A 15458-nucleotide genomic window follows, 5' to 3' on the forward strand; every position below is an offset into this window, starting at 1 on the left:
CCTGAAAATATTTTACTATCTAAGGGCCAAGGGTGGACGCGATTGCGAAAACGGTATCGAGAGTCGCAAGTCGTCGATTAAAACGTCGGCGTTTTCTGAAGTTCTGAGGAACACGCGGGTACTTATTGGCTAACCAGGCTTCGACAACCCTTTCTACCCGCTCCTCTCCCTCCCTCCGTTCTCCTCCACGTAGAGCGATACCTTTTCTCTCTTTGGTCGCGGCATCGGCAAAGAATAAAGCCGGCTGCAGACGGTCGACACTCTGTTTCTTTAATTGCGTTAATAAATAAAGGACAGTCGGCGAACCGAGACCGAGGCAGATACTAGAGAGGGGCCGCAAACGGTCCCACGACGTCCTCAGCCGTATCCCTGTCTATCTCGAGAATTAAAGGATCATATTTGTGACGACAATACATATATGACTATACATACAATACGATACATTTTAATTATCTCTTTAATTATACTTTACAAAAGTGCAACATACATGTAACATATTGTATATATGCTATTAAGCTAATAGCAAGTAATTTTTTAAATTAACTCTTTTATATTTTAATAAAGTAAAATCTTTTTATTGATTCTGAAAGTAGCTCGGTAGAATGTTTGATGGCGTGACATTTTTTATACAATTTCCTCCTTTCAATATTTTTAAAAATATTATTTTATTAAGCAAAAAGGATATATCTGTTGATCGAGATGCAATCTTGATTTGAAAATTCATCGATCGACAAGCAGAAATCAATTTAATTTCTAGCTCATTTGTAGACTTACTTCAAACTTGCGTGATTAATTAATCGTACGTGTTATTATCATGTTATCGAGAATCATAACTTCATGTGTTATGACTCGCTCGTTTATGTAAGACCCGGTATTTCAATGTTGATTTCAATTTACCGGTTAGGTCACTGCAACTGTTGTGATAAAATGTTCAATCTCACGTCGTAATCTGTATAATAAAAATTATCTGTTTAAGTGTTTTAATCTGTTTATCTGTGGTAAGTGTGATCTATAAAAATGTATAAGGTATCACGTCATCTTGTCAAAGAATCTCTTTGATGAAAAATTATTCTACGAATATCGATTAGTGTTTTTTATAGGTAATTTAATGATAAATATCTTGTCGAAATTTTTATTGCATGCAATAAATCGATAATGTAATATATTGCAATATAAAATAATAATATAGCTCAATCAGAATAAATTAATATAAATAAATAGAAAGGCTACAAGCTAGATTAAAAACAAATTAAGAACATTTAGTATTCAGAAAATAAATATATAGAAGTACAATGACAAACGTTTCGACGCCGATCATTCTCAATGTTAAAACAAATTTAAAAAGTTAAAATATTACATAAATTGTTAAGTATTAAAATTTAAATTATTGCTGATACATATCGGATATTCCTGCATTATTAGATGCGTGTGGTCCATTGAAACTTGTAACGTTAGAAGTTGAAATCGCTTAGTAATCTGTGATTGCTCTACTAATAATAATTTCATTTTCTTCTTTGTATAACTAATAATTTTATTTAGTTCAAACTATTGTAAGTCAAAAGAAAACGCAGTAATTATTAAATCCAATCGAAGTAATGATGCGATACCATAATAGAGACAATATCAAACAGCGTTATAATATAAATGTTATAATATATTGTAAAATATTGCTCTATATTGTAATACCTAAATTATCATGATTATTATTATATTATTATCATATGTATTATGTAATTTATTCATACATTATCATGATCATATATTATGTGACACATTATAAATTAGCGTTACTTTAGGCAATTAATTAATGTAAGTATGATAATAATAGCTCGATCAATTCTTTTGATTGATTCTTTATTAAAATATAATATATTCGTTCCCACGATTCCGAAAGGCTTCACTAAACGGGCAGGCAGAATCCCACGGGACCAAATCGGCGGAAGGCAGAAGGGTACCGCTTGGTTGTTTTACAAGCGGCCACTTCGAAGCCAGAAGCTTGTCGTGTATCCTCCTGCAATCCTCTCGCGCGGTCCTCGCTCACGTTGGATTCTTCTCTTCTTTCCTTCTCTTTTTTTTTTCCTTTTCTTTTTTAATCCATCCCCAACCAATCGGAACGCGCGACCGAAGGTTGTGGACCAACGCGAGGTCGACCGCGCCGGTCCACGATTTATGCCCTCTAATTCCCTCCCCTCTCGCGCGCACGCACGTACGCGATTTCATCTCCGGCTAAGTCGCTTCGATTATCTACTAGGAGAGGCATACCGGCTGCTAATTTACTCCGCCGTTACAAACTACGATGATTTAGTCGGCCAGCGACGTTATTTATTCCCGCTAGTTAGAACGAGTGGTTTCTGGTGGAAGCGCGATCGCTTGGAACCCGTTTTCCGGGGGAGAGGACATCTCCCCGCAGAGAGAGAGAGAGAGAGAGAGAGAGAGAGAGAAACAACGAGTTATCGGTAGTATTCATCACTTGAAGATCATCGCTTTGGCACCAGTATTTATAGCACTGCTTGTGCTTGCCCTGAAAACCGTTCTTTTTTTTTCCGACAATGTACGACTCGCGCTTCTAAACGAGAAAAAATAAGAATAGCACGATATTTAGCAGCAGAGAATAGAATGTGTTCTCCGATCAGATTCCGACGGAGAGGCGCCGAGTCGCACGCGCTCGAGAAAGGTTACATAAACAATCGGTAGGACCTCTCGATCGGTCTTCCCTGATGTTTTCTGGGGGCAAAATAAGAATTTTATATAGAAAAATTAAAAAGACTCCCTCTTCTCTCTCTCTCTCTCTCTCTCTCTCTCTCTCTCTCTAAGAATTTCTCGTAGACGCATGTTTTCTCGCGCAAGTTATTAAAAGCGTCGTCATTGTAAAATTGTTTTCTTTTTTATTGCAGAAAATATCTCCCCTATGTCCATGAGGAACTTTCCCCCTTCCTTTTGGAATAGTCAGCATCCCGGTGATGTCTACGAGTACCCGACGGATCCGTGGCATCCGCATTACCCGCAGTACCATCACAGGTCAGTGCTACCGATCGCTGTTGTTGTTCTCTATTTTTTCTATCTCTCTTCTCTCTCTCTCTCTCTCTCTCTCTCTCTCTCTCTCTACCTCTATCTTTTTTCCATTTTACATAAATCGCATAGTTTCCTTTTTTGTTTAATAGACATTCTTTACAAAGTTGTGCGATAGAATATCGGCGCCGTGAATAGAATATCCACGTCCCATTGATTCTTAATCGTACGCATCGAGTAATTGCGTGTAACTCCAGCATCTCATCACACACCGTAGAGACGTAAAACCGAGACCACATGCTGGGAATTTTTCCTGTGAGCGCGCCATTAAATGCTTCATAGCTCATTAATTAGTGAGACGAGAATTTTTTAAACACGATCTTTAGCCGTGCTGAATTAACTATTCGATAACTTATTATTTCTGTGCGTGTTGATTCGTGTTTCTACATTCTTAAAGCGTGACATTGAGTGACATGATATTGAAATTCAACATTGAACGCGAATCAGCGAACTGATTTTGGAGCGACAACTGTCGTTAGAACAAAAGGAAGTGAAGGAAAAGAAAGGATTACGCGCTGCACATGGCAGAGTGGAGTAAATTAAAACCAAAGAAAAGAAAAAAGAGAAGTCGCTGATACCTTCCATCCTCTTCCTACGGCAACGACGGTGACAGATTCGTAATTTATAGATGTAGTCAGATCAGTGCTAAAGATCTCGGCGTTACCTGCTCCCGACGGTTTTTAGTATTTTTCACATACCTATGCTCTTCGTTTTCGCTTTTAAATCCATGTCGCTATCCTTCTTCCGCTTCTTCCTTTCGCTGTCTCCTTTTACCTTACCCCTTTGAGATTGGCATCGGGCATACTGATGACATATATTATTTTCTAATTCTCATCGATCGCGACACACACTATAATCAAGGCGGCTATATCGACGTGCTGAGAAGCTATTGATGCTATTTTTACGCGCTGGTTTGGCGCAATGTATCTCCTTGTATCTCTGCGCGCCAAAACGCTACATGTCGGTAGTTAATTTTATTCATACTCCACCCGAAAAGTACATTTTGCAGCACGTTTATTTCTGATCGCATCACAGATCATTTCCTTCTTGCAATGAATTTTCCTACGCTTTCTTTTCTTCTTCCAGGGCCGTGCACGAATACCATCATCACAATATGGCAGCAGCGGCGAGTTACAGCGGCCTTCTGCTGGGTGGTGCACGCGGCCTCGGCCACCATACGTCTCATCACGCGGCGCATCACGCGCACGCCGCGACCTACAAGGAATGGACGTCGGCGACGCCGTCGCAATCCCTCGTCGACGCTTCCTCGGCGCCGCCCTATCCTCACGGCCACTACGCACCTCTCTCCGGTAAGTAAGTAGACTTTTCCATGTTCGGTTTCACCAACGGCGAATGGACGTTCAGGTAAACTCCGTTCTAAGCGAACGCGCACGCAGAATATGTGAAATATTCACGACATTTACTTCTGTGAGATTCTTCTCGCGTAGGAAAAATAAATTGTCAGTTTAATAAATGGCGGTCGCGTTCGTCGTTGGCGAAACTGCTCGCGAGATTGTCGCGTTTTCTTTTAGTTTCATAAGAATAAATATAGCCTCGGGTTCTTAATATTAATTTTAACGAAGAAGAAAGAGAAAGATTTTATCGAGTGATCAAGTCGAATGTGAAACAATACATACAGTTGTCTCTGATCTGTTTTTATTTCTCAGCGAAATAATCGTCAACGTTTTTCCCTTAAATAACATTTACAGTTCAACTCGTAAATATTTCAGATTTAAAAGAGTCAAAAAATAATAAATAAAATTGTTTAAGAGAAAGACTTTTTGTGAATTAAGTACCTACGTCCCTATTCCGTAACTCTTAATGACGTTGTCTGTATTGTTAGATTGTCGTTGCACAGTTTTTTCATATAGATACATATAAGACATACATGCGCAACGACATTGTCATTAACGAGTTAGAACAAGAGCTTCATTCTCGGATTTCTAATATTCGTTTCTGATTTATTACATCGCCGCGATCCCCATTGCATCTGATATACTTGCGTACGGATTGTCGGCATATCGACGGCGTATCAAAGATCCTACCGTGTCCTGACTGTGTCGAGCGACAGCAGGATGGAGTTTTGTTCGGAATGGCGCGCAGGTAGCGCAAGAAAGATCAGTCGGTCCCTCAGATGCTCGCAATTAATAAGGGCTTAATGGGAGCCGCGATCCATACGGTGTCCTCTTTCGGCTCGGCGTTCACCCACCAAAACCGTCCACAGGACAAAAAGCCGCGGACGCATCCGCAAAACGGATCTCGTTCCTGTCGCCGCGTCGGCAGGATCCCCCGTCGTACATATTCTCGTTCCTTGAACGCGCCGCTCCTCTGTCGGTGAATTATGCGAAGCAGAAAAATAGCGTTAAATTATGCGGTATAGAAAAATGGTATTTCTGTTCATCTTCCGATTCAATTTTTCATTTTGCTTGCGAGGAAAAGTCGCCGAGAAATTTAAAGTCCTGTGCGTGCGGAGCACAGATTTGGTACGTTATAAAATAAGGTTTGAAATATGAATAGATAATCTGAAATGTGAATTTAAATTAAATTAATATTAGATCGTGTGTAAATAATAATAATGAAATATTAGATAATGCGTTTGACATATATTGAATACAATTAAATTATTAAATAATAGCTATATGTGATATATATATAGTTATTCAAACGTTTATATTTTATTTTCTATATGTTTGAAAGAGGAAGAGGGAAAATATTTGTTCTGATTTTGTATTTTATCAAAATCAAATCGAATAATTGATTTCCCAGTAAAAGTGACAGAATCCGACTGTGCACAGTTTTATACCCCATGTGATGCGGTTGCAGTAAGCCGTGAAAAACCACGCCCATTGTGATTACAGAGACCACTCCCATCTGTCTGCACCCTGATGCAGCTTACACGCCTTCCCCTCACCTTCAAGCAGTCGCACAATTTCGCATATGGTCTTTGGAATTTTCTGAGATACGCTATTCTGCGAACGACGTGTTGGAATTCTCGTTATTTTTATTTTTATAACCTTGTTCCTATTTCTATTTTCTTCGACTTCTTGTGCTTTCAATTAGGATGTATATATTGCATTTAAATATATCTTTCGTTCGTTACTTTATTTACTTTACATTCTATAGTTTTCACATTTCTCTTGCACGGTTTTTTTTAATTTAAAATTTCTCAACTTCTTGATCTAATTTTACATTCCTCAACTTTACTTATAATGAAATCCGGAAGTGCACGTTATCTATGCACTTTTGTACAAATTCTTAGATCGTCCAAATCTCATCTAACTTCCACAGTTGCCAAGATTCTAGACTGCTGAATTCCGTTTCTCTTAGACGAAAGGCATGGCTGCCAAGCACGGGAACAGTGACATCCATCCCAAGAAGGGAGAAGAGGTCTAGTATCGATTTTGTACCCTCACTTTGCTTTACACTGAGACCAAGCATCGTGCCACAAAATGAATCCCAACCCTCTTACAGTTCCCTTTCATTCGAGCAGCGAAACATTGTGGAATAAAAATAAATACTACGAATTTAATATTTTGTATCTATAAAAGAAAAGAGTTACATAAGTAAGTAATATGTAACAAATTAGTTTATAATTTAGAAGAGGAAGAGTATTTTTTAAGTCAAAAGAATAAAAAATTATCGCCATATCCTTTCTCTGTTGTGACTTACATATTGACATTGATAAGACAAATTCCAATTATTGATTTTTCAAAATTAATTATGAATATATGAAATTTATATAAAAGTATAAAGTTTTATTAAAAAGCATAAACCTAATCGTTATTAATTTACTAAAATAACCTCACAGTGAGTTTGTTTGTAAAGAACTTAGGTAACAGAAATTCGTGTTCTGATCAAGAAACTCGCGAAAGAGTAATAGAGGGTGAAACGAGCGCTGGGTTGAACCAGCAGGGGTGAATTGGTGCGCGCAAAGTCTCTGAAGTATCTTTAAATTTAAGTGCCGCCATTACGGCGCTCGGCTCGGCAAACCGATTAGGTTCGCTGCCTGCGCGATGGCCGCCGCGCTCAGTAATTATATAATTGCACGAAATTAACTCGAACCGTATAAATTGGCTGCCGTTTACGCAGTGATTAAGAGAAATAAATCGCAATTACCGGATGACGCGCCCGCGTCTTAACATGGCGATGTCTTCGCACACACGCTGCATCACGCTGCTTTTATTTTGCGGCTTGCCGTTGCTGTTCCCCGTGGGAAGTCGTCACGTTAGTCGTCGCTTCGTCATGAGAGATGTTGTCGATATTACAAAGCGATCAATTACTTCACCGAGAAAAATTTGTGGTTGAAAATGAACGAACTAAAAGATTCTGATCATATCAATCAGAAATTTGGTTATTTCGCAACTAGAATTATATAATAGATTCAACCAGAAAATTCTGATTTATTCATTTTCAACCAGAATTTCAATTAATGCAACCAGATTTTTTCCAGTGTTGAATTTTAATCTTGAAACGATTTACGTTTTATCTAAAAGAAATCTTAATAAAAGTTACTATTGCGTCATTATACATTCAAACTTATTGTTAACTTTACTCAGTTTTATACTTGATATAACACATCAAGTTTATTGATTTATTTTCAGGAAAATTAATGTCTTTATAATTAACAAGATTTTTCTAAGAGGACATTAATTTACCTTCTACAGAAAATATGTCGATAAATTTGATACGTCGTCGACAATTATTTATTTTTCTACATGTGCAATCTAATCTTAGAGTTTTATTTTCAATAAATTAACTTAATTTCTCTAAAAAAAAATTAAGTACCTTTTGAATAAGAGTAATGTTGAACATGCATTGATACTGACTAGCTTAAGAACACGCGATAAAGAAATGAATTATATGTATTAATTTATTCATAGTACAGACACGCATACGATTTTAATCTGTGGTCTGGTTTTAGATAAACAAGTTCAACATTCTTACCATTCTGATAAATGAACTGTGTTCGGAATGCAGCGAACCCGAGGCAGGATCTAAAGATGCTATGGTTTAAACCATTTAGCAACTAAGATACCAGATTCTAAGGTATGCAAGTTTAAAGAGTATCATGGATTATCAAAATTAGAGTTTGTATGATTCGGACTCAGGCAATTTTAAGTAATTTTAATCAGTTATATTCAAACATCTCGTATTTATCTAAAAAAAATTGGCTTGGGATTTAAAATAAATAGACATCAATTTAACATAGAATTTAAGGGATCTAGAATGAGGAAGACTATGAAATCCAGCATAATTACGAAACATTCAGAATTCAATTGATAGAATCTAGGAAACTTTTAAGGTCCAACTTGTGGTACAAGATGATACTATGTATACACATGTATACAAATTTCTTTTCGGGTCTAGGACATTTTTCATAGAACATTCTCGCACGACGTAATCCGTCCGTGCTCCCGTACGCTTTCTGGCACGCGCTTCGAAAATGGCGTCGTACAATGACGTCACGTAATTCACCGTTGCATGAGAAGAAGGGAAAGAGAGACTCAGGCCAGCCGGGGATGGCCAGTCATCCTCGATTGGTCAGCCTGCGAACGGAGGGAGTGGTCGAGCGGTTGCTGGTTATATCGATCTCTCGAATTGTGCTTGCTTCTCTACGAATGAAGCGAACTAGACAGCTTGCCGCATTAGCGAATACGCGAGATTCATCGTGCTCTCTTCGCGCGTTTGTTTTAATTGTTTTTTTATCCTTTTTTCAATCTTTCAATCTAACATCTTGCAATTCTTGATATTTTTTATATATTTTTATATAAAGACTGCGTGAAGACTTGAGATACATGTCCCTAAATTGAAGCTGTTATTTTATACGTACAAAGGATGTTAAAGCTTCGTGCTTTAAAATCAAGAAACGTAAAATTCTTATCTGTAATCGTCAAGTCTAGATATTCTACATTATTGGTTTCCTCTATCATGTTTTTTTTTTTATTCTTTGATCTTTTCGCGTCTCTCGTTACACAGAATGTAAAACGAAGATGATCACCTTTCCGCCTGCGACCGCTTGAAAATCGCGTTCGACGTTTAGAAACAAGGGCATCGAGATTAAATTAAATCGAACACCCTCGCTCTGCAAAAAGTGAGGACTCGACCCTTTGCCATCCCTTCACCGGCGAGGGATGCGCGCAAGGGACGAGCATTGTGATGACCCTTATCAATGGGGGGAAGGGTCATACCCCTCGCCGTCTGGAATCCAATATACTTGAACTCGTTGTAAGCCTGGTCGACTGGCGCCCCTCTTGAACCCGTATGCACCGATGAGCGACTATTAATTACAAATTAAACCTCTCAAATCTCCAGGATCAGCGACGTGTGTTGGACGCAATATTGCACGTGTCGAAACTGCCTCCTTCCTCCCTTAGACCAGCTCTAAATGGAAACGGAAAAACTACTTTTAAAGACAAAAGATTTATTCAAGATCTTTTAGCTCAGAACAATCAAAATCTCAAATTCTTATTCTAATAAAGATAAAAAGAGATTATTGTATATATCATGTGAATAGAAGTATATGCACCCGGATAGAATGGTTTTAAATATTAAAGATTATCTTATACAGAATTGAAAACAACTTTCTTTGGACTGTCAAAATAATTATGCAGAACGTTCAAACAAGTTGTTAGAATATTGAAACATTTTGCAGCATTATTATCAACGCTTAAGCGTTTTACATAATTACTATTTTATTAGCCCAACAAAATTATTTTCAGGTTTGTATTTAGTTAAATTTTTAGATACTTTAGCAAAACCATTCTTTCTGCATGTAAGAATATTAATTATCAAATTTCAATTATCAAATATTAAATTACCAAGGGCGATATTATTCATATTTGATAAGAGAAAAAGAGTGGCGGAAATAAAAAGATTCGATGAGGATTATACTTAAGGATTAAGTATAATGACTAAAATTGATATTTCGGCACATTTGATCGTTGTTTCACTCTGGGAATTAGATGTATACCCTCGTGCCGCATCTTGCTGCAAACACAGAGGGTGACTTCGTGGTAATATGGCAAACATCGAGCAATATTGCCCGGGTTATTCGACACACCATTTACCAAGCTGTCCCTTGCCTCGCCATTTTCCCAGCACCCTGGGCTATATATCGGTTTCACATGTACCTACGGCGAATATGCGTTATATATATAAGCGACTCGCATAAATCGTCCTAGCCGGTGACACTTATGGCGCATTATTCGGTATTCGCGGTGTCGCAGGATGTATTGAATTAGGATGTCCTCCCACGAAGATTATACACCGGCGTTTCTGTTCAGGATTTCCGTATGAGGGATTGACGATGTCACAAGGATTACCACGATGACCATTCTGAATTATTGCGTTTCTCAACAAGAGTTTCTATTATTAGTAAAATACTTGTGAAGAAAAGCTATTGTACAATTTTAAAATAAATTTGATTTATTTAGAACATTATATTATTAATATAATTATTGTTTTTCGATGTGATGATTTTATTAGTAATGACTTACTAATTATATTATTATTATTATTTGCCAGTAAATTATATATATTTCAAGAACGTGATAAGATGAAAAAAATACTAAATACTAATTTATACTTTAGCTCAATTGATGATTTTTGTATGAACTTCGTATAAAGATAGCGTTTCGTGAGAAAGGCACGTGCCGCGTTTATCATATTCTCAAGAAATGCAGAACGGGATGTTTCCGTTTGAAACCTCAAACGCACACAGATCAGCGAATACAAAGTTACGGGCGGACGCACCTGTTATGAATGTTCCAACATTCAATATCGCGATATCAAAGAGCATTGCGAGATCCCGCGCGAAGGAATTTCCTTTAGTCCTACCGACAAAGAAGTGAGGCGTACAAACTCCAAGGAAACCGGCGAAACGAAACGTTCTGTTAGAAATTGCCAAGAATTTCTCCTCTACGTGACGCTTACTAAAATTTCAATCACGCAAAATAACATTCTAAATAAACTAACGGAGTCAAGGTCATGATAATCTACAATTTAAGTGGAAAAAGCGTACAATTCTTGTAGGTACTTTCACCTTTCATCCGTTGGATAAAGTTACAATCGCGTTTAATTTATATAAAGTATGTATAAATCACGTATAAGACACCGTTACATTCTTAGCTGTATTAATTATTTTCAATCAAATTCGAATATTTTATATATATATACACTGGGCAACAAAATTAACGCAACACCTGTTCATTCTGCAAAAATAGGCAAATTTCAAGATACAATAACTTCGTCAAAAATTGTCTTATCAGGATGTTTAAAAAAGCATTTTACAGGTAGAAACCTCTTTTCGGATCGCTACTTAAAAAACTGTCTCATGGAGATTTCATGAAGTTACACAAACATAAATGAAGATATATCAGACTTCCAAATTTTTTATGAAATTTGCGAAGCTCCACGGAGTGGAATAAAAATTGTATACAAATGCGATTTACATCATTCGAAAGAGCGAATCTTTACCTTTAATTTACTTTTTTAAGAAGCTCCGTATGACTTTTTTTCATCGAGTTATTCAACATTGAAGCAAAAATGGTCCTTTTGGTTCAACGTTGAATAACTCGATGAAAAAAAATTGTACGGAGCTTCTTAAAAAAGTAAATTAAAGGTAAAGATTCGCTCTTTCGAATGATGTAAATCGCATTTGTATACAATTTTTAGTTCACTCCGTGGAACTCCGTAAATTTTGTAAAATATTTTGAAATTTTATATCTTTATTTATGTTTGTGTAACTTTATGAAATCTTCATGAGATTGTTTTTTAAGTAGCGATCCGAAAAGTAGACGTTTCAATCTGTAAAATGGTTTTTTAAACATTCAGATACGACAATTTTTGACGAAGTTATTGTATCTTGATCTATTTGCCTATTTTTGCAGAATGAACAGGTGTTGCGTTAATGTTTATATGGACTTTTTTACTTGAAATAAACCAAAGAATCGCTCTGTTGAGTATGGCAACATACTTAATTAACACCCTGTGTATAATATTTGAATGTGATTGAAAATGTGTGTGTGTGTGTGTGTGTGTGTGTGTGTGTGTGTCATATTTAAAGTATTTCCTAGTATTTCCTAGTTTAATTTCGACAAATATACATAAATTTTTCCTTTATCAGATTTATTATTGAAAACATTACACAAATTTTTAATATTCTTTCAGTAAACACATTATTCTTCCTATGCACGGAAAGAACGATTTTATTGAATCTAAAAAGTTAACTGGATACTTCTGAAAATAATTTTGTTGGACTATCAAAGTAATTATGTAAAACGCTTAAACATAATAACAATATTGCAAAACAATATTGTAGAAAGTGTTGATATTCTATGGCGCTCTACATAATTATTATGATAATCTAAAATTATTTTTAAGTTATAGATCTAGTTAAATTTTTAGATACTTTAGTAAAAATACGTACTTTCCGTGTACATGTTTTTTGTATGCTAAATTAAAAATGAAAATACTACCAATGCACTGATCAACAAGTCAATTTATAATAATTTCTAATAATATGTAAATAATTTATAAATACTTTCAACAATAGATTGTACTATGTACATAAAACTTCGTACAAAACAAGATTTTATTTCAAGTATAAATTCATCATCGTATATTTCTGCATAATAGTCGAGCTGTCGTAATAATATTCGGAGACTGTTTTCTTTTTTATCCGTCGATACCTTTCTTGATCATTTTCCAGTTCAGTGACTCTCTCGATCAAATAATACTTTGCGTTCCACGCGATGCCGACAATCACTCACACGATCGAGCTCTTTGTGTTTGCACCCGCGTATATATGTATGTGCGTGAGTGCGCCAATATGGCAACGTATCACGGGTCTCACGTTGCTGACTTTGAAGCAGGTAGATCCGTCCACGTGCCGACACGTGCGTATCGATGGATACAAACTCAATCTCCCGTATCACATGTTGGCCATTCACGATGTCGAAACATCGATCTGTTGTACGATAATCGAAGGCGCGGCTCGCTCAATCCGATCAGGAAATATTAAAGAAGAAATATTGAAAAGAGAATTTTGAAAATATAATTTATTGTTTTAGATATACTCTTTGATCGTTGTAGTAATTCAATCATATATTTAAGCAATAATATTTTTACATTTATTTGCTTTTTTATTTAATCTTCTGAAATAATCATTTAATTATGTAAAATAATTATTCCGAAATAATTATTAAATTACGCGAGAGTCTGTGTTCAATTTTAAGCGAAGATATTGCTTTTAATAATTAATAATTTATATACGAGTGTTTGAAAAGTTTTACAAATTAATGCATATATAAAGCTGCGGAGAAAAATTATTTGCTTGATTTTGTGGCGTCATCTTTTATAATACCGTCGGTGAAATTTTATTGCATTCTCTCTGACAAATTGTTTTATTCTTGTAGTAAATGTTGTTTAAAAAAAAAATTAGAAAATCATGCAGCTATCATATATCCTGCAATATACGTTACTATATCTGCATAAATTTCATACGATGTTAATGAGGTATTTTTGTACATGATATCTGATAACAGCATAATTTTCTAACATCTATATTTTTTTAAAGTACCAAAGCAACGTTTAATACTCTCATTATCGGCAAAACAAAACGACTTGAATAAAATTTCTTTCTGATGATATAAAAGATGATGCCAACAAAATCAAGCAGTAAGCACTCTCTCTAACGTTATCTATGTATTTATTTGCAAAATTTTTCAAACATCCCTTGTATGGTATATTGTACACGAAACATTTGTACTATTAAACTATATATTTGATGGTTGTACAATAAAATTGCGCCTTTTTAAACAAGAATGCTATATCGGCGACGATGATCTGTTGATTCACTCTTCAGTATATAACGAGATAAGAGATAAATTCGACCACAAGGGATATGAGATCTTAACTGGTCGGTCTCATGACATCAGGCCCCATTTGTCCCTTCGTTCGTTCGTTCGTCGGTTTGTCCGTGTTGCTCAGCGGGTGCCATCACCAGTTCTGCACCCTCGCATCCGTCATAACGTTGTCTCTTCTTTTATTACTACCGATAAATAATTTCGAGCAACGACAAGAGACGTCTTTCAGATTGGAAAGTAATTTGAATCAGCTGATCACTTGTATAACGTTTAGAAATTTTTTACTAAGTGCCAGAGACTTTTGTATTGTAAGATTGATGTTTTACTTTTAGGCACTTCAAGATCTAAGAAATATAGAATTAAAAATAGCAAAATCTTTAACATATGTATACATGTATAACAGAATTTAAATTTTAAATATTGTATATAAAAAAAGAATATACGTATCGAATATATATTGATAGATTTAATGAATTATATATTCAATACAACATTTTTCTCTCTTATTCGCTGTTGCAGGACTCGAATCTCAAGTTCAGGATTCCAAGGACCTCTACTGGTTCTAGGATCGAGCGTTGGAGATCGGCAGCAGGCATGCGGTTTCCTTAAATTCAGAAGTCGACTAAAGGACTGTGTTTCAAGTAATAAGAAAATTTAATAATACGATCTGATAATGTGGATCGTATAGACGTGAATGTGACAGGAACGAGGACTTTGTTAAGCAAAAATGACGACTGAAATGTCCGTCGTTGTCATGTACATAGTGTTACCTACATATTTTAAGGATCTACTATTAGCGTAAAGATAATATTAGACGAATACTTGCGCGCACTATTACCTTTATAGTGACTGCTGTGTCTGGCGTCGAAGAAAGGATTGGCGTGACCGTGAAAACGCGATTGAGAATCGTCTTCAACTGATACAATAGTGTAGTGCGATTTAGACCGTCAAGGTATATCTAAATTTCCCAAATAATTAATATCTTCGATTTTTTTTTCTTATTTTAAAAACATTAAATTTGTGAATTTGATATTTTATTAAAAATTAAACGTTTAAATAATAACCATGTACATTTGAAAATCGCTAGAAACAAGTTTGATATTAAAGAGTTCGATTTTTTTAATTTATATCAGTACTACTAATCAGAATTATAAAATAATTATTTGGCAAATTTAGCTGCCGACTTAAGTGAAGTATTTATTGACCAATGAACTTGCCATATATATAAATATATTATTATTAATTAATTATTATTATTATTAATGTATCATAAACAATAGGCGCTGCAAATATTCTGAAATCTCCCCGACTTAGCGAATTAAAATAGTTATTATCCGACGAGTCAACTATATTATTCTTTGCACCCTGGCTACACCCTACACATATCTTGTCTCTTCATCTCTCAAATCTTTTCCACCTACTACTCCATCGTTTAGTATCTGTCCGGTATAATCACCATCGTATTGCCTACATTAAGCACATCGTATCCATCTCATGTTATCGCCTGTCTAATTGTTAAATAAA

General features: G+C 35.7%; 1 protein-coding gene across 5 annotated transcripts in view; it reads left to right on the forward strand.

The window, feature by feature from the left end:
- LOC108752068 (protein vestigial) overlaps positions 1-14912 on the forward strand; it is a 62247-nt gene extending 47335 nt beyond the window's left edge. For 2 of the 5 annotated variants that reach the window (XM_018492678.1, XM_018492679.1), the window contains 3 exons: positions 2895-3018; positions 4156-4383; positions 14454-14912. In XM_018492678.1, coding sequence (XP_018348180.1) covers positions 2895-3018; positions 4156-4383; positions 14454-14592 — 491 coding nt within the window. In that variant the 3' untranslated portion in view covers positions 14593-14912. Of the gene's footprint in view, positions 1-2894; positions 3019-4155; positions 4384-7990; positions 8116-14453 lie in introns of all 5 variants that reach the window. The other 3 variants (XM_018492680.1, XM_018492681.1, XR_001939526.1) reach the window with 2 other exon arrangements.
- The last annotated feature ends 546 nt before the right edge of the window (positions 14913-15458 follow it).

Source organism: Trachymyrmex septentrionalis, unplaced genomic scaffold (genome assembly GCF_001594115.1).
Source record: "Trachymyrmex septentrionalis isolate Tsep2-gDNA-1 unplaced genomic scaffold, Tsep1.0 scaffold53, whole genome shotgun sequence".
NCBI lineage: Eukaryota > Metazoa > Arthropoda > Insecta > Hymenoptera > Formicidae > Trachymyrmex > Trachymyrmex septentrionalis.